At 44.3% G+C, this 19,878-nt stretch overlaps 2 protein-coding genes across 3 annotated transcripts; one reads left to right on the top strand and one right to left on the bottom strand.

Moving 5' to 3' along the window:
- Positions 1-415: 415 nt before the first annotated feature.
- On the top strand, positions 416-5,772 carry LOC115159657 (POU domain, class 5, transcription factor 1). 2 transcript variants are annotated; one of them, XM_029709596.1, is made up of 5 exons: positions 416-1,440; positions 1,575-1,683; positions 3,753-3,883; positions 4,182-4,346; positions 4,618-5,772. In XM_029709596.1, the coding sequence occupies exons 1-5, from the start codon at positions 682-684 to the stop codon at positions 4,870-4,872; spliced, it is 1,419 nt and encodes a 472-aa protein (XP_029565456.1). In that variant the 5' UTR covers positions 416-681; the 3' UTR covers positions 4,873-5,772. The 2 variants fall into 2 exon arrangements, with proteins under 2 accessions (XP_029565456.1, XP_029565455.1); XM_029709595.1 differs by having other exon boundaries at positions 1,572-1,683.
- LOC115159658 (alpha-(1,3)-fucosyltransferase 7-like) lies at positions 5,747-19,675 on the bottom strand. The gene is made up of 2 exons (XM_029709597.1): positions 19,558-19,675; positions 5,747-7,454 (listed from the first exon to the last, which is right to left on the bottom strand). Exon 2 carries the CDS (start codon positions 7,413-7,415, stop codon positions 6,375-6,377), a length of 1,041 nt encoding a protein of 346 aa, XP_029565457.1. The 5' UTR covers positions 7,416-7,454; positions 19,558-19,675; the 3' UTR covers positions 5,747-6,374.
- Between the last annotated feature and the right edge of the window lie 203 nt (positions 19,676-19,878).

Below are 19,878 nucleotides of genomic sequence, written 5' to 3'. Positions count from 1 at the left end.
CTCAAGTTTCCAATGGGAAAGCACGCGCACTACCTTACCTGTTATCTCACGGTCAGTGTTATCAGGGATCTTTGGGACGTCCCTACACTAAACTTTAACCCCTACCCTTAACCTAACCTTAAACATAACCCTTACCTAACCATTTACATTTCAACTTCAATGGGGGGTAGGGACGTCCCAATGATCCCGGATAGCATGGACCATTATCTCACCGTGAAGGGGAAAAATCAAGTTCGTTCGCAAATTCACAATCAGCTGTGTATGATTGTCTCTCGCGGCCAATGGGAGGCGAGGCAATTAACATCCCAACACCGATTGATTAAAAAAAACTGGAGCTGGGGTGTTGTGAGACGGCCATTTTAAGGTGAAGTAGGTGGTGAACTCGAGACTCAATGGACTACAGTTGATGGGTATCTCGCACACAGGCTTCTATTTCTGTACAGGTTTGTTTCCACACAGCGTGAAGAGGAACTTTCGGGATTGATTTTCACTCTTTAAGGAATTGCTCAAAGAACGTTGGCGTTTGGACATTTTCTTGCCACCCTCAAGTGTTCAGGGCAGGCCGTTCAGAAACGATTTTCTATCTTGCGTAATGGGTATATAGACGGAATAGACTGCAAGCGTGTCCTTGACTATAACCAAGTGCCTGAACCACATTGTCTGAGATTCAAATCAAGGAGAATGTCGGAGCGATCTCAGAGCCCTATTTCGGATTGCAACAGCCGGCCGGATGACTTCAGCCGGCCGGATGACTTCAGCCGACCCATGTACGCCCAGGCCTTGAGTCAAGAGGCGTTTGGAGGCACGTCGCTCCAGATCCCTCACGGCGTTCTACAGCACCACAGTCTTCTATTCAACAAGACTGCATACAATGGGTTGCCTCCAACACCTCCAACCTTTTTCCAATTCCCACCAGTTGGTGGTGACTATAGGGCCTCCGATTTACAAGCCGGTGACTTTTGCCAACCCAAACACTGGTATCCCATCGCTGCTCCCGAATACACCGGCCAGGTACCGAGGGTTGCAGTGACTACGCAGGCCACAAACCTGAGCCCACCCATTGCCGAAGCCAGGGAACAAATCAAAATGCCTAATATAAAGCTTGAGAAGGATGTCAATGACGAGTATGAAGTAAAGATGCAACAGTATCCAACTTCGTCGTCCGCTGTGGCTCACGGGGTTTACTACTCGACCCCATGGAACCCCTCGTTTTGGCCCGGCCTTCCCCACATCACTGCTGCGAGTTCCAATACTCAAAACTTTAACTCCATACCCTCAACATCGTCTTCAACATCCCCATCGCTCTCGCCGTCACCCCCCAGCAATGGGTTACCCGGGATCCCGTTCAACGGGAGCGCAAGCCAAGGTGCCCAAGCGCCCCAGGCGCAAACCCAAAGCAATGGATCCTCCAGCGGTGGGTGCAGCGACTCGGAGGAAGAGGTGAGTCTGAAAATAGGCCTATGTACCGTTATCCCCACGATGTCCTATTAGCTTGTGTTTACCCTGATAAAAAAGTGAAGGGATGGAAAATGTTTCCTAAAGTCTTTAGTAAGTGTGCCTCTTTTTAACAGGAGAACCCTTCAACTGAGGAGCTGGAACAGTTCGCCAAGGAGCTGAAGCACACGCGTATAACACTGGGTTTCACACAAGCAGATGTAGGAATGGCTCTAGGCAACCTTTATGGTGAGTTTGGATTAGGCGTACACTAAAACTACCATTAACCTATGTCACAGCCTAACCTTGCCAATGTGAGCTGGTGAATATTAATGCGTGTTTGGTCTTTGAACTTACTGAGCGTTCCGTTAAATTGATTTAGGAAACCATAGAATACTATGGTCCTTGTGTTTGACACCTACTGTAGTTGTTGCAGTGTCAACTAGGGATTAACATGGGTCACTGCAATCCCGGGACCACTCTTTTACATTTCCCGAAAACAATTAAGGACCAGTTCCGGGAAATGACCCCCCCAATATCGCACTAATGCAATAATCCCAAAATACACTATGTGCAGCATATTGTGCCATTTAAAATGTATATTTCCATTATGCAAACAGCTTGTCCCATGGACGCATAGTATTTACTTCACACAATCGCCATAAATTCAAAGCACACGCATAATTGACACTGCTGTACTACACACCAGATCCGAATGCACTTTAGACCTCTCACCAGAATTGAAAATTCGATCCCGTTCTGAACCAAGACCAGTGAGCTGAAGCCCATGACTGGTTCAACGTCACATAAATGAAATGAGCCCTAACCTGACAGCCTTACACTATTGATTTGAACTGGTGTTGAGAACAATGTGGCGGGCGGCAGCTGAGTGAGGAGACAAGAAACAGCCATTGGGCCGAGAAAAAGTGCAGAAAACTCGCCTTTTGTTCAGCTGAATTATGAAAATATTGGAATTAATTAGGCTAATACAATTGAAGGAATTTATCAAATTCTTGCTTATACTGAAACTCCCAAAGTGATATAAAACCGTTTTACTAATTTTTAAAGCAATAGTCGTGTGTGTGGTCAAGTAGATTATAATTTCAGCACCGTTTTCATTGGGACAGGGCCGTGTCGCTGATTTGAGACAAGAGTGGCGGACTAGTCTAGATAATTCAATGTCAGATCTTTTGTTTTCATTGAATCTCCGTTTAGATATTTGGTAACAATTTAAGCTGGGGAAATGTTAGCTAAATTGAGGTCTGTGCTAATGAATATCTTTTTGGTAGTTTGCTGATCAGAACATTTTGCTAGCATGTTATACAAGTGGATTTTGCGCTTTACTCGCGTAGTAGCCTGTCCTACTCCCGACCAAAAGCCAAGGTCTGTATATTTGGTTAAATGATATCTGGCTGGACAAGTGGAAGTGGTAGCTCATTTATTCGTTTGCTCCTCTCACTGATCAAACATTTAGCATGCAATAATGTAGCATACATCAAGTGTCATTTATCTATTTACTCACGTAGTAGCCCTATATAGAGTTTAGGGTATTTTCCTATCTTCCCAATCCCACTGAAACCCAACATCCGGATCCTGTCAAGCATTAACATTCCTAACTTTATTCTGTAATCCATAGGTGGCATTATCAAATCACGTCTCGCATATGCATGGGGGAAAAAAGTTTCTCCCGCTTCTCTGCGCTGTCTCGTATTGCTGCCTGAATGAGAGCTTCGGTAGAGTACGTGTAAACAACACAATGTCTGATGGTAGATCTGTGTATATATATTTTAAACAGCTGGTCCCGGTTAAGATGCATTGATATTTAAACAAGTTCCTCTTCACCTTCCGTTATTCATGAGCTGATCTGCTATCTGTATAATCCACTCGATTTTGCCAAATAGAAAGTTTTGGTTATCTAGCAAGCTTAATCACTTTGGTCATTGACTTTGTTTGCCTGCTGTTAGTGCACGTCTGTCTCGAGATAGCCTAGGCCTACTGATGAAATGCTGAATTGAGGAGCATGATAAAGCTTTGAATTGATCAACTACCTGTTTCGCAATTCACAACGTTATTGGGGAGCAGTTACTCAATCATTACTAAATATTAGTTTCTCTTGTTGTGAAATCTTTCCTTAGTGTCGCAGCCAAGACGCCAATTCGGCTCAGTGACAATCTTATTTTGGGAGAATCCTGAGTGACCATATCTTGGTTTTAAACGCTCTGATTTTTGCGTATTTCCCGGTATTGCGATTTGGTAGATTTTGGGGAAAATATTAATCCCTAGTGTCAGCTACTGACAATGACTCGTTCTCTGTTTAGGCAAGATGTTCAGCCAGACTACAATCTGTCGTTTCGAAGCCCTCCAGCTCAGCTTCAAGAATATGTGCAAGCTGAAGCCCCTGCTTCGGAGATGGCTGAATGAGGCTGAGAGCTCTGACAACCCCCAGGATGTGAGCATTCTTCTTATTGAACTCTTTATTATCAGATACCTTTGTTTTGTTTAGGATCACAGCTGGTCCAGAGCAGCATCAGGTTTGCACAATGTGTCTAGGATTCCATCTTGTTGGCCATGAACTTCCCATGGCCAACCAGAGTAATATTTATTAGAAAATGTTCACCATTCAACTTTTGCATTTGGTATTTGAGGGGAGGCCCTTTTGGGGGGGACCAATAGCGTTATGTCCTCTGCAATGGCTCAAAGCACACTGAAATGTCCCAGTCTGACTGCGAGTATGCTTGTATCCCCAGATGTACAAGATCGAGCGGGTGTTTGTGGACACCAGGAAGAGGAAGCGGCGGACCAGTCTGGAGGGTTCGGTGCGCACGGCTCTGGAGTCCTACTTTATCAAGTGCCCCAAGCCCAACACCCAGGAGATCACACACATTGCAGATGACCTGTGTCTGGAGAGAGATGTGAGTTCCACACTGATACAGCTTTCCCTCACTTCCTTTCGGTCACCTACTGGCCTTTATTTCCCCAACCCTGCATGGCTGTTTAGTCTAAGTTGCTCTTAGATGAAATGGACCCTAAATTCATTTATGGTAAATATGCTTTTCCTGTGTTTCCATGGTTTGAATCTTAGTGTTGTATGTGATGACTCATCTGACACTGTCAGGTTCTATATTTTAAAAATTAAGGAAGCGGGGAGTATTCTGGACAGCATGTGACTGTTGTGTTTGGCAGGTGGTGCGTGTGTGGTTCTGTAACCGGAGACAGAAGGGCAAGCGCCTGGCCCTCCCTTTTGATGAGGAGTGTGAAGGACAGTACTACGAGCAGAGCCCACCTCCCCCGCACATGACCCACTCCCCCCTCCCTGGGCAGGGGTACCACCTATCCAGCCACACCGGGGCCCCCACTTTTTACATGCCCCCCCTCCAGAGGCCAGATGTCTTTAAGCAGGCCCTGCACCCTGGACTGGTGGGCCACCTGACCAGCTAAATGTGTTCCAGTTCTCCAAACCAGCTGTGGCCATGTGGCCTCCCTTTCCCACCCAACATGGCTATTATCTACCTCTTCATTCCTCCAGTCCCTCCCAACCCAGGATGTTGTCCTCTGTATCCAGTTCCTCAACAATGGGGAGGAAGTCAATCGAGGGCGAATACAGTAAAGAAATGCTGCAAATTCCTGGTCTATTTGAAAGTGTTCATCGGTTTAGGGCCTTGCCTCCCACCCAGTTCAGCTACAAGTAATCTGCACAGCACTGAATGCTCCATCCTGCACCATGGGGGGGGGGGGGGATTGGCTCTGAATATCTGCTGTGAGATTATGCTTTTGCACAAAGTTGTCTGACTTTATTTTTTTTCTAGATTTTAAAAATGAGATTTTTTTTCTTTATCTTGAATATCCTTGTGCTGTCTTACTACTGCAGTTTGTCCAGAGGTTATCTATTAGATGACCATTGTTTTACCTATTTCTTTAAATATTCTTTGCATTCTTGTCCAGAAGGTATACCCTCATAGTGGAAGTATGATACAAATACATTTTTTGATTGTCTTAAAAAAATCCTGCTATGTTACCCATGTCTGTATTGCATATGTTGCCTAACTGTTTTTAATCTAATAGTAGCCATTGCTGTAAGGGGATTAACCAATGTGTTACTTATGTTAACATGATCATCAGGGACCTGTATTGTTAATGGTTTTCACTGTTACAGCGCTGATTACATCGCCACTCTTACACAAACTTGATCAAAACAAATCTGAAATGGCCATCGCGCGCAGGCACAATCTAGTGCCTTGTGTAGTTGAAATGACTTCATCTTGTATGTGACTCAAATCTCTTGACTAGAGATATTTACACAATCCCATGTTTATAAATAAAAGCGTATTTGATAATTTATTGAAACTCTGGCTATTTCTCTGGGGCAACCTTAAGATGTAACTTTTGCACCACACAATTAAATATTTTCCATGCCAACCTGTGTTACAATTATTCCAACTTGAACATTTACCCTCTGTGCTTTGGTTCTTTTTACGATTGAGGTTCTTATACTGAGTTGTGCATGTTACAAGGTTTCACTGCAGCATTAGTGTTAAATCTACACATTGTTCTCTTAATGTTTGATTTTCGTTTGAGACTTCTGCAGTGAATATGCTATTGTGTATATAAACGCAGTATGTGTAACACATTGCTTAACAGTGCAGCTAATCGTGACACTGATTACCCATAAATGCTCAACCACTTTCCCTGTTCCTCACACAGTCGCGTGGGGAGGTGGTTTATTGCTGAAATGTCCATGTATGTGAAAAGAGCTGGTCCTAGAGAAGACCATCTTAACATTCTTAAAGGGTGTCCTAAATGTCACTGTTTCCCCTTGTATAGTGCACTACTATTGACCAGACCCTATGAGCCCTTGTTAAATGTAATGACCTGCATAGGGAAAATAGTGCTATTTGGGAGGCAGAAAGTCTGAGGTGCCAAAGTGAACCATGGGTGTGGTTTCACTTCCTGACCCAGGCTTCCAGGTCATGGTAAACCTTCTGAGCAGGCAGGCTGTGATACTGAGGGCAGATGCTACATAGCCTCTCCCTCCAGTCTGTATACAATTTCACCTGATAGCTATGCCGCCACGCAAAGTACCCAGCATATCTCTCCTTGTCCAGTTGCAACTGGCGGAGGTAGTTCCCCAGCTCCTTGGTGGATGGAAAGTCCTCAACGTGGATGAAGGAGTTAGGTGGAGCTACAGCTATGTAGTCATCTGTCGGTGGACCCAGAACCACAGGCACTGCCCCTGCCTGGTAAGCGTTCCGCCAGAGCTTCTCAGTGATGTAATCCTTGGAGATGGAGTTCTCGAAGGACAGGTAGAAGTAGCAGCTTGAGATGGTGGGCAGCAGGTTGCTGGAGGCCAAAACACTCCCTCTCAAGCGACCATACACCTCCACTGGGATGCTTCTTTTCAGGCTCTTGTACACCAAGCTCCTGCTGTGCTGAGGCTCATAGTGACTAACAACCCAGCAGGCCAGAATGGACTTATTATTGGGAATGATGTCATCTGTGCTGCTATCATTACCAGTATCACAGTTCTTTGGCAGCAGCTTACCATAGGGCATGGTGATATCGGCATCGCGGCGGTAGGACATGGTCCAGTTGAACACGTTATTGAAGGGCTTCAGGTATCTGCTGTTGTCAGGGGACTCCAGAGAGAGCCAGACCCACTTCTGGTGCCTCGGCCGGTGGAGGGGCAGCCGCTCCTGGCCGTTCATCAGCTCTCTGTGGTGAAAGACCACCAGGTCAGCACTGTGATAGAGAGAGCGCTGGTCCACCAGGCGGCAGTCAGGGATACGGTACCGGTTCCAGCACACGTCTCCCTCCAAATTGTAGGAAGGGCCAAAGGGCCAGTGCCACAGCAGGATGGTGATGTTGTGGCTTCTGTCAGAGTTTGGACCCCGCCCACCCTCACTCCCCTGTCTCACCAGAAAGAACAGAGGGGCCAGGCAGATGAGGAGGAGGAAGAGCCTGAGGCAAAAGGAGGGGGATTTCATGGTAGAGCTGGACCCTTGTTTGTCATCAGGGTTCTGTCACTGCAGGGAAATGAGCAGAGAAAACAGGTTTCCGTTTCCGTTAACCTTGACTCAGGGGTAAACATAACATAGTAAACAAAAATCTGAGACATTCAAATTGTTACATTTCGTATTAATTTGTGGATGTCCATCATCCAATTTGTATGGTAGGCTGTTACGAATTACAATTCATAGAATTACAAATTTGCAATACGTATGCTACGAATTACAATTTGTTTTGACTAATGTTAGCTAGGTTAGGGGTTAGGGTTTAAGATTAAGGTTAGGAGTTAGGGGAAGGGTTAACTTACATGCTAAGTAGTTGCAAAGTAGCTCAAATGTAAGTAGTTGCTAATTAGCTAAAATGCTCAAGTTGTCCTTGAGATTAGAACGCACAACCTTTGGGTTGCTAGATGTTCACATCATACACCCTACCAACCACCCTCCTTTTGTCTTATGTAATCATACCAAACGTAACATATCATACTGATTTGAGTGTCCAGGATTATCGTTTACTATGTTACTTCTAGGCTATGAGACCAGCCTGTATCTGTACCTAGTAGCCCACTGGCCTTATCACTTCTTATTTTATTGGAACACCTTCCATCCATCCCATGGTATTATTAGACATCCAGGGAGCGGTTGATTTTAAAGTTAAAAATGGCTGAATGATAATAGCTACAGTATGCATCTCCTTGTAGCAGCTTGGTGTACATACTTGTTTGTCACCGTCTCTACCATCTCAATTTACATGTTGGGAGTAGTTTGGTCAAAGATAGGACTGATCAGTTGGAGATTGAATTTGTTTGCTACTGCTTAACATGCTTTGTCATTCTTATTTTGGTTGTGTTGCGTGTTACATTTGACTTCCTGTATTGTGGTTGTCTATCCTTCCCCACTCTGTGCTTGTCCCCATGTCACCAAATACAATGTTATTTTACAGAAAACAAATGAACAGACTTTCAGCATGCTTATAGGGAAGGCCACTGTCGTGTCTTTGGCCATGCCGGATTAAGTGATATGACATGCTATTCTATAAAATACTTTCTCTGTAATTAATATTACCTGATTGAGCTAATCATGTAAATGTAATTAACTAGAAAGTCGGGGCACCATGAAAGAGTGTTTATAGAGCTGTTATCTTCCGAATAAACTCTGAAAGACCTAGTAATATTTTACATCAATAGCAGTCAATATTAATCGTCACCTTATTTCAGTCTCATCTGAAAGTTGTAAATTCTTGGTTATCTTCACGAACCCTGGCTAACAAGTTAAATCAGCAATATAAAATTGGGTTTAATTATTTATTTACTAAATACCTAACTAATCACACAGAATTACATATACACAGAATGCAAATTATGTCATACAGAAAACATCCCTGGTGGACGGAACCTGTATGATGGCTTGTTACACAAAGAGAGGGGGATGGGCTTAAATGAAAGAGCGGGAAGACTGAGGAACAAAGGGAGAAGCTGTGCTATCGTAAATACAGTATCTTATGCATTCTAAATTACCGCCCATTTGGAAAAGGAAAATGCAATAAATATTTACTCTGAGCTGCGCTTCTGTAGGTTGGTCGTAGATGCTGGCCGTGTTGGCCAACAGAGATCTCCCTGTCCTCGGAAGAATGTCTCTGGTGGTAAATTGAATACGTCATAGTATCGTCGTTTTGTGTTAGACTGGTTACGTCGTCCGTCCTTTCCTAGCCCATATTTACAGCTGCTGTTGCTAACTCAACGGCTAGGATGTCTCACTTCTTTAGTGAATAAGAGTTCAAAGTTCATAACATTCACAACCAAAGCTCACGCTGAGGTTGGCTTAGTTCTGTAGTTGACATGTTAGTCCTTTTTAACGTATGGACCGTCGTCCTATCGTCCTCGGAACAGGAGGTTACATTTTCGTCAAGGGCTTATATAGTGGAGGGAGAGAAGGGTGTGTTTCATAGTTTATAACCCATGTCTCTTCACAGGGGCGGGCCACTGATTGAGCAGGGCTCTAACCTTTTGAAAACCCAATTCTCTCATTTGGAAGCTAAAATTACATTTAATCTTATCACAAATAGTTTCATATTCAAACATTTAATTTGCACAACAATTCCATGTGAATCTGATAACTAGAATGTGTAGACTTTCCCAGATACAGTTTATGTCATCCTGTCATCAGTCATAATGTCTCAGATGACAACCGAACAGACATCATATACATTAAGTACCAACGCATATTTTCAACTGGTTCTATTACCGAAATATGGTTCCTTTCCCCCCACTTGTTTGATGTTCCCAGACTCTCTATGTTTAACAAAGGCTATTCAAGAGTCCTTCAGTAGAGTCAGAGAGAGAGGGAAGGGAGAAAGGTATTTATGGGGAGGTCATAAACCTTAACCACAGGCCAACGTCATGACACCACTCAACATGCTCGTTACTAGCACAAATTACTGATTGGCTGAAAGAAATTGATAAGATTGTGGGAGCTGTTTTGTGAGACTTCTTTTGTGCTATGGATTAATATTCTCTGCCTTATCATGGATGGTCAGTTACCTATCCAATAGAACACAGAGGCTTTTCTTTCATGCAAATGATTTTGTTGAGTTTGATGTACTGCAGGGCAGCCGGCTAGGACCATTATTTTTTTACTAATAACCTTCTACTGCAACAGTCAAATAAATAACTGACACCTTTAACATAGAGCTCCAGTCAGTTTTAGAATGGGTAACTAGCAATATGCTGTTGCTAAATATCTAAAAAATGAAAAGCATCTCTAGGGACAAGTCACTCGCTCAACCCTAAATCTCATCTTGATCTATTATTGTATAATGTGGCTATTGAGCAAATTGAAGAGACTAAACTGCTGGGTGTCACCCTAGATAGCAAGCTATCATTGTCAAAACATATAGACTCAATGGTTAATGTAATGGGAAGAGGTCTGTCCATGATAAGGCGTTGCTCTGATTTATTGATATCTCAGCCAACCAGACAGGTCCTACAGGCCATAGTTTTGTCACAAACGTAACAGAGCCGAGCCCCTCCATGGAAAAGACAAAATTCTCATATTCCAGAGTCCTACCTTTATAGCATTCTGTCTTTGCATAACGTATAGAGTCCCCTCCCTCTATATGAAAATAGCTTCCCTTGACCTTTCTCCGCCATTATCTTTCCATCTCAGTTCTTGCTTGTTAACGCCCACATCTGACAGCAGTATAGGTTATAATGGTAGCGGGGCCCTGGTCCTATATTTTCCATTCCTTATATAGCCATTCTGTCTTAGCTCTTCAAAGTGGACAGTCTAAATACTGCCTGCTAATATTGGAGTCATGCACTAGATGACATCATTTCTGCGTCTGGCCAATGTAATTATTGGCTTGATGTTTTCTCAGCATAGCAACTGCACCTAGTTACATTGAATCATCTCCCACACTGGCTTTCTTGATGTCTATTGTATTCTCTCGGGTATGCAATCTGGTTTCCGCTCAGGTTATGGATGTGTCACTGCAACCATTGCCCTTGATTCTAAGCAATGTTGTGCTGCCATTTTCTTTTAACTTGGCCAAAGCTTTTGATACGGTAGACAATTCCATCCTTGTGGGCCGGCTAAGGAGTATTGGTGTCTCTGAGGGGAATTTGGCCTGGTTTGCTAACTACCTCTCTCAAAGAGTGCAGTGTATAAAGTTAGAACATCAGCTCTGCAGATTTTGCTGTGAGGAGGCAGAGTCATTAGATCATTTATTTTGGTATTGTCCATATGTAGCTTGTTTTTGGTCACAGGTCCAGGAACAGCTGAAGAACTGCAACATTTACCTAGAACTAACGCTACAGATAGCTGTACTGGGTGATCTGGAAAGTCATAGTCAATCAATCAATAATTCTTTTTTCAAAAATGCTTCTTTAATTTACAATCTGTAGAAGCCATGAGAATAAAAGGTTCAGTACTTTTGTGAAGCATCACAGCACAGTTGAAAAATATATGGCAAATAGAAATCCAAAATAGACAGTATTAAGAGATAGATGGGAGGGGTTGAATGGAGCTGAAGGGCGGGACTAATAACAACAAGATAACCAATGTAAAAACATACGGGATTTGTAAAATGTATAGCACGGGTACAAATAGAAACCAAACTGGATGGACAACAGAAATAGAGGAAGGACTAAAAACAAGCTTGTGTCTGTAAAATGTGTATAATATGTATAAACTGAAGGTAGAAGCCTAAGTGTTATTGTTTATTAGTTTACTCCAATTGGGGAGGGGTGGTAGGGTTTGCGGGGAATAATAAAGGTATATTCAAAAGAAAGTATGTATATGTATGAATGTTTATGTATACATACAGTTGAAGTTTACATACACTTAGGTTGGAGTCATTAAAACTTGTTTTTCAACCACTCCACAAATTTCTTGTTAACAAACTATAGTTTTGGCATTTCAGTTAGGACATCTACTTTGTGCATGACACAAGTAATTTTGTTCAACAATTGTTTACAGACAGATTATTTCACTTATAATTCACTGTTTCACAATTCCAGTGGGTCAGAAGTTTACATACACGAAGTTGACTGTGTCTTTAAACAGCTTAGAAAATTCCAGAAAATGATGTCATGGTTTTAGAAGCTTCTGATAGGCTAATTGACACCATTTGAGTCATTTGGAGGTGTACCTGTGGATGTATTTTAAGGCCTACCTTCAAACTCTGTGCCTCTTTGCTTGACATCATGGGAAAATCAAAATAAATCAGCCAAGACCTCAGAAGAAAAAATGTAGACCTCCACAAGTCTAGTTCATCCTTGGGAGCAATTTCCAATGCCTGAAGGTACCACGTTCATCTGTACAAACAATAGTACGCAAGTATAAACACTATGGGACCACGCAGTCGTCATATTGCTCAGATTAACGCACTTTGGTGCGAAAAGTGCAAATCAATCCCAGAACAACAGCAAAGGACATTGTGAAGATGCTGGAGGAAACAGGTACAAAAGTATCTATATCCACAGTAAAACAAGTCCTATATCGACATAACCTGAATGGCCACTCAGCGAGGAAGAAGCCACTGCTCCAAAACCGCCATAAAAAAGCCCGACTACGGTTTGCAACTGCACATGGGGACAAAGATCGTACTTTTTGGAGAAATGTCCTCTGGTCTGATGAAACAAAAATATAACTGTTTGGCCATAATGACAATCGTTATGTTTGGAGGAAAAAAGGGGGAGGCTTGCGAGCCAAAGAACACCATCCCAACTGTGAAGCGCAGGGGTGACAGCATCATGTTGTGGGGGTGCATTGCTGCAGGAGATACTGGTGCACTTCACAAAATAGATAAAATCATGAGGCAGGACAATTATGTGGCTATATTGAAGCAACATCTCAAGACATCAGTCAGGAAGTTAAAGCTTGGTCACAAAAGGGTCTTCCAAATGGACAATGACCCCAAGCATACTTCCAAAGTTGTGGCAAAATGGCTTAAGGACAACAAAGTCAAGGTATTGGAGTGGCCATCACAAAGCCCTGAAAAAAAATGTGTGAGAGCAAGGAGGCCTACAAACCTGACTCAGTCACAACAGCTCTGTCAGGAGGAATGGGCCAAAATTATCCCAACTGATTGTGGGAAGCTTGTGGAAGGCTACCCGAAACGATTGACTATTTTTTGGGCCTTCCTCTGACACTGCCTAGTAGTCTATAGGTCCTGGATGTCAGGAAGCTTGGCCCCAGTGTTATACTGGCGCCTTACTGTCGGATGCCGAGCAGTTGCCATGCCAGGCGGTGATGCAACCAGTCAGAATGTTCTTGATGGTGCAGCTGTAGAACTTTGAGGATCTGGAGGCCCATGCCAAATCTCAGTCTCCCTGAGGGTGGAAAAGGCATTGTTGTGCTCTCTTCACAACTTTCTTGGTGTGTTTGGACCATAATAGTTTGTTGGTGATGTGGACACCAATGAACTTGAAACTCCCATCCTGCTCCACTACAGCCCCGTCGATGTGAATGGGGGCATGTTCGGCCCTTCTTTTCCTGTAGTCCATGATCATCTCTTTTGTCTTGCTCATGTTGAAGGAGAGGTTGTTGTCCTGGCACAACACTGCCAGGTCTCTGACCTCCCTATAGGCTGTCTCGGTGATCAAGCCTACCACCTACCACAACGGTGATCAAGCCTACCACCATCGTGTTTGGCCACACAGTCATGGGTGAACAGAGAGTACAAGAGGGGCCTAAGCACACACCCCTGTGGGGCCCCGTCCTGAAGATTAGTGTGGCAGATGTGTTGTTGCCTACCCTTACCACCTGGGGATGGCCCGTCAGGAAGTCCAGGATCCAGTTGCAGAGGGAGGTGTTTAGTCCCGGGGTCCTTAGCTTAGTGATGAGCTTTGTGGGCACTACGGTGCTGAATGCTGAGTTGTAGTCAATGAATAGAATTCTCACATAGGTGTTCCTTTCGTCCAGGTGGGAAAGAGCAGTGTGGAGTGCGATTGAGATTGCGTCATCTGTGGATTTGTTGGGGCGGTTGGGTTTCTGGGATGATGCTGTTGATCTGAGCCATGACCAGCCTTTCAAAGCACTTCATGGCTACCATGCGGGGCGGTAGTCATTTAGGCAGACAGGTTACCTTCACTTTCTTGGGCACAGGGACTATGGTGGTCTGCTTGAAACATATATGTATTACAGACTCGGTCAGGGAGAGGTTGAAAATGTCAGTGAAGACACTTGCCAGTTGGTCCGCGCATGCTCTGAGTACACGTCCTGGTTATCCGTCTGGCCCTGCAGCCTTGGGAATGTTGACCTGTTTAAAGGTCTTGCTCACATCGGCTACGGAGAGCGTGATTACACAGTCGTCCGGAACAGCTGGTGCTCTCATGCATGCTTCAGTGTTGCTTGCCTTGAAGCAAGCATAAAAGGCATTTAGCCCATCTGGTAGGCTCGCGTAACTGGTTAGCTTGCGGCTGGGTTTCCCTTTGTAGTCCGTAATAGTTTGCAAGCCCTGCCACATCCGATGAGCGTCTAAGCCGGTGTAGTAGGATTCAATCTTTGTCCTGTATTGAGGATTTGCCTGTTTGATGGTTCATCTTAGGGCATAGCGGGATTTCTTATAAGCGTCCGGATTAGTGTCCCGCTCCTTGAAAGCGGCAGCTCTAGCCATTAGCTTGGGGCGGATGTTACATGTAATCCATGGCTTCTGTTTGGGATATGTACGTAGGTCGTCGACCGTACATACGATATGTACGTACGTACGGTCGTCGTACGTACATATCGACGTCGTCGATGCACTTCTTGATGAAGCCAGTGACTGAGATGGTATACTCCTCAATGCTATTGGATGAATCCCGGAACATTTTCCAGTCTGTGCTAGCAAACAGTCCTGTAGCGTAGCATCCGCGTAATCTGACCACTTCCCTGTTGAGTCTGTCACTGGTATGTCCTGCTTTAGTTTTTTGCTCGTAAGCAGGAAGTTAGAATTAGGATCAGATTTGCCAAATAGATGGCAAGGGAGAGCTTTGTACGCGTCTCTGTGTGTGGAGCAAAGGTGGTCTGGAGTTTTTTCCCCTCTGGTTGCACAAGTGACATGCTGGTAGAAATTAGGTAAAATCCCTGGCCACTAGAAGCGGCAATTCTGGATGAGCATTTTCTTGTTTGCTTATGGCGTTATACAGCTTGTTGAGTGTGGTCTTAGCGCCAGCATCGGTTTGTGGTGGTAAATAGACCGCTACGAAAAGATAGTGTGGTCTACAGCTTATCATGAGGTACGTGCTGGTTAAGTAAGGGCCAAGACCTGAGGTGACAAAACAGAGTTCTCAGGTTGGGCTGTAGGGTTTGAACATATCCTGAAGGGGGAGGGGAAGTTCCTCTTGCTGTTCTGTATGTAAGCACCATGGTCTTGAAGTGGATGTGAGCTTCGACTGGAAGCCTGTAGAGTGTGTGGAGGAGCGGGGTTACATGAGAGAACTTGGGAAGATTGAAAACCACGCGGGCTGCTGCATTCTGGATAAGTTGCAGCGGTTTGATGGTACAAGCCGGGAGACCAGCCAACAGCGAGTTGCAGTAGTCCAGACGGGAGAGGACAAGTGCCTGGATTAGGACCTGCGCCACTTTCTGTGTGAGGTAGGGTTGTACTCTACGCATGTTGAAGAGCATGAACCTGCTGTAGTGGATCACTGCTTTGATGTTTGCAGAGAACGACAGTATGTTGTCCAGGGTCACGCCAAGGTTCTTTGCACTCTGGGAAGGTGACACTGGAGTTATCAACCGTGATAGAGAGGTCTTTGAGCAGGCAGGCCTTCGGGGGGGGAGGAAGAGCAGTTCCATCTTGTCGATGTTGAGCTTGAGGTGGTGGGCCGACATCCAATTTGAGACATCTGCCAGGCATGCGAAGATGCATGTCACCACCTGGGTGTCAGAAGGGGGGAAGGAGAAAAGTAGTTGAGTGTCATCCGCATAGCAATGATAGGAGAGACCATGTGAGGAAATAACGGAGCTGAATGACTTGGTGTATAGAGAGAAGAGGGCCTAGAACCGAGCCTTGGGGGACACCAGTAGTGAAACAACGTGGTGCAGACACAGACCCTCTCCACGTCACCAGGTAGGATGCAATCCAAGAGTGTGCAGAGCCTGAGACACCCAACCCTGAGAGGGTGGAGAGGAGGATTTAATGGTTCACGAAGGCAGTGGATAGATCTAGGAGGATGAGAAAGGGGCTTGATAAATGTTCTACTACTGATAAACGCCTACATTGGAACACAGTGGCTGTAGGCATACAGTAACATGCTATTCATTTACATTTACATTAACATTTTAGTCATTTAGCAGACACTCTTATCCAGAGCGACTTACAGTAGTGACGAGCTCTGTCTCTGCACTACACAGCCCTGTTTGGGGTTTGACTGACAGCTGCTCTGAACTTGAGCACCTCACCCGACAAGAAGTTGCCCTCATCCCAGGGTTTCAGTTAGGAAACTGTGTCACCGGACCGGCAGACTTTGAATTTACCAGACATTTGAGAAATTTACCGGACCTATATGCATTGGGTGTGTAACCTGATTAGGGCGTCCACGGTACTCAGAATGACAGAAGTTACATTTAGATTATGGTAATTCATATCAACAGAACATGCAAGCCGAGGATGCAACAATGTGCGGTACTTCATATAGAATTCTGATGCACACTTCGAAGATGTTAGAATAACTGTCCACATTTAGGCCTACGTTTCTTCAGCCAACGTAACGAACATCAAAATCACTAACCTATGTCAATCTCCTATCCCCCGTAGTAGAAAAGTTTACCAATTCTATTGGTCAGCTTGTACTGAAAGAAATAGCCTATTCCAAACAGACCCTGGGACAGTTGTGGGATGATAGATTCCAAATTCATTCAACCAGTAGGCCTAGGCTACATGAAAAACTTTCAAAGCAATGAGTCTGATACAACAGATCAGAACATTTTGATGAAACATTTTGTTAAACTATATACTGAACAAAAATATAAATGCAACATGTAAAGTGTTGGTTCTATGTTTCATGAATCTAAATAAAAGATTCCAGAAATGTTCCATACACACAAAAAACAAATTTCTCTCAAATTTTGGGAACAAATTTGTTTACATCCCTGTTAGTGAGCATGTCTCTTTTGCAAAGATAATCCATCCACTTGACAGGTATGGCATATCAAGAAGCTGATTAAACAGCATGATCATTGCACAGGTGCTCCTTGTGCTGGGGACAATAAAAGGCCACTAAAATGTGCAGTTTTGTCACACAGCAAGTTTTGAGGGAACGTGCAATTGGCAAGCTTACTGCAGGGATGTCCACCAGAGCTGTTGCCATAGAATCATTTTCATTTCTCTACCATAAGCTGCCTCTAATGTAATTTTAAAGAATTTGGCAGTACATCCAACCTGGCTCGCAACCGCAGACCAATTGTAACCATGTCAGCCCAGGACCTTTCTTCACCTGTGGGATCGTCTGAGACCAGCCACTGGGACAGCTAATGAAACTGAGGAGGATTTCTGTCTATAATAATTCCCTTTTGTGGGGGAAAACTCATTCTGATTGGCTGGGCCTGGCTCTCCAGTGTGTGGACCTGGCTCCCAAGTGGGTGGGCCTATGCCCCCTCAGGCCCACCCATGGCTGCGCCCCTGCCCAGTCATGTGAAATCCATAGATTAGGGTCTAATGAATTTACTTCCATTGACTGATTTACTTATATGAACCCAGTAAAATTGTTGAAATTGTTGATATTGCGTTTCTATTTTTGGTCAGTATATTATTTATTCACGTTATAAGTCCAGCAATGCACACAAGGCAGTAGGCAATTATCGGAAAAAAACTATTGTCAAAAGCCCACAGCACATGCAAGCGGTTTCATGTGACAGAGATAAAATATCCATTCAAATTTTAGAAATAGGGGAGATCTAATCTGCAACAACTAGCATGGGTTGATAATATGACTAGGATTATGCCTTTGGCTACTGGACAATTAAAGATGGTCTGATATTGACTAGGCTATTAGCAAGGTAAGACATGCCTCATAATATGTAGTAAGTGTATGTTTTCCAAATTCATAATGCCTCCAGCTCATTGCAAAGTGGTGTGTGATGTGCTGATGAAGCCTGCCTTCCATTGCCTATACATTTGCAATTCGGGGAGTTCCTGCATGTCGGCATTCCTGCATCTTCAGGAATGCCTCCCCTTGAGCATCCCATTGGTTCCTGCTTGAACGCCCCCCCCCCCTCATGCAAGACATCTGCAGGTTTGTGTGACACTTTTGAATGTGGGTCAAAAGGAAAAAAAATAAGTATTATCTGAGTTTTTCGCTCCTGGTAGACAGTGTCCTTCGATCCCGCATGCCGAACACCTGCCCTGAGCATCGTTGAGAGAACTGCGGGAAAACAGTGCCCGACAGGCGACGACCAAGGACACCGTCTAGTGGTCATCCCTGCCTTAGCAGGCAAGCTAGCTAGCACATGGTGTCGACCCCCTCCTCCTGCCTGCTGTGCTAATGGGAGGTGGGTGACCGGGAGACAGTGCACTTCGCACCCACCTATTGGGCATGGTTTTCTCTGGTATATGGGAGGCTGGGGCAACACAGTGTGCTACTGCAACTAGCTACCTTGTTAGTCAATGGCAAGAGGCTGGTGCAACACCATGTGCTAACTAGCTAGCTAGTTAGCGACACCGTGTGCTAGCTTGCTCGTTATATAGCACATGGTGTCGGCCACGCCTTCCGCTTGCTGTGTACTGGAGAAAATTGGGCCGACAGGCGGGGGCGAAGGACACTGTCTACCGGTGTTGCTAGTTAGCACACAGTGTTGCCTACACCTCCTGTGTACTGGAGAAAACCGTGCCCGACAGCTTGCTTTTAGGAGACCTGCGTGGTTCTGGTATCGGGTCCTACCGTCCTTTTTTGCTTATAAATTGATCTGTGGATACCCTAGATTGAAATGGCTTGCATTGATTGATAGCCCTGGTTCCCATGGACAAAGTAGTCTTTTTTTCTGGGCCTGTCTGACGTAGGATGTGAAATCTGAAAGTACTTGAAGCTGGGCACTAATAATCATTACATCATAGTGCAGCATGAGGGAGTGGTTTCAACACGGTAGCACATTCAGAGATCGATTTATAGCCATTCATCTAAAATAATTAATAGATTTTAAACAAAAAAACACTTTCTGTTTGTCAGAGTATTTTCAGATGCTGTTATCAACAAATAAACCGTTTCACGTTTGGATTCAGCCTTGTGTCAGGTGAACTGATGACTAATCATTTCCCCTTAATCTTGAAACTGTTCCCTTTCAATTGCTGCTATACCATGGTTATCCAATTCCTATTTCTTCTGTAAGAAGCGTTTCAATTTATTCCTATCAATAAAGGCCAATTCTCACGAGTGTAAAGGGTTAATTGAGTTTTTGGATCGTTGCACAGTAGATTAGAGTGACAAGAAGTAACACATGCAACCTCTCTGACAAGCAGTCTGTGTAGCTCCGACCACAAGACGCAGATACGAGCAGTCCGAGTAACTGAAAGTAGCAGGAACCGAGACACATTCAAATCTAACCAATTCACAATACAGAGTAAAATCAATAATACAACAAAACTCACTCCCTCTCCAACATGCCATGGACAGCACAATAATTCTGTCCCTCTCTATCCACTAACCTGGGAGGTGGGCTGTGGGTCAGTGGATGTGAAGTCCCAATCTTGTCTGCTCCTGTTGATGCGTTGATGGGGACCCTGCTCGAAGTGTCCACAGAAGGCAGAGGTGAAAAGGGTTGTGATGCTCTATGTTGATGATTGAAAGATAACTGTATCGGGATGTACGTACTCAGTGTGCACAGCAGCACTATGCTCTCTCGCTCTCTCTCTCTCTCTCTTTTATCATCATCATCTTCTGTCCCTCCCCGCTTTTTTTTCTCAGTCAAATGTTATGTTTCTCAGTTTAGCAAGATACACAAACCAAATGTGATACAATAACATATC

The sequence above is a fragment of the Salmo trutta genome, chromosome 23 (genome assembly GCF_901001165.1).
Source record: "Salmo trutta chromosome 23, fSalTru1.1, whole genome shotgun sequence".
NCBI lineage: Eukaryota > Metazoa > Chordata > Actinopteri > Salmoniformes > Salmonidae > Salmo > Salmo trutta.
The sequence above is the reverse complement of the archived record's forward strand: the minus strand, read 5'-3'. Positions and strand labels throughout refer to the sequence as shown.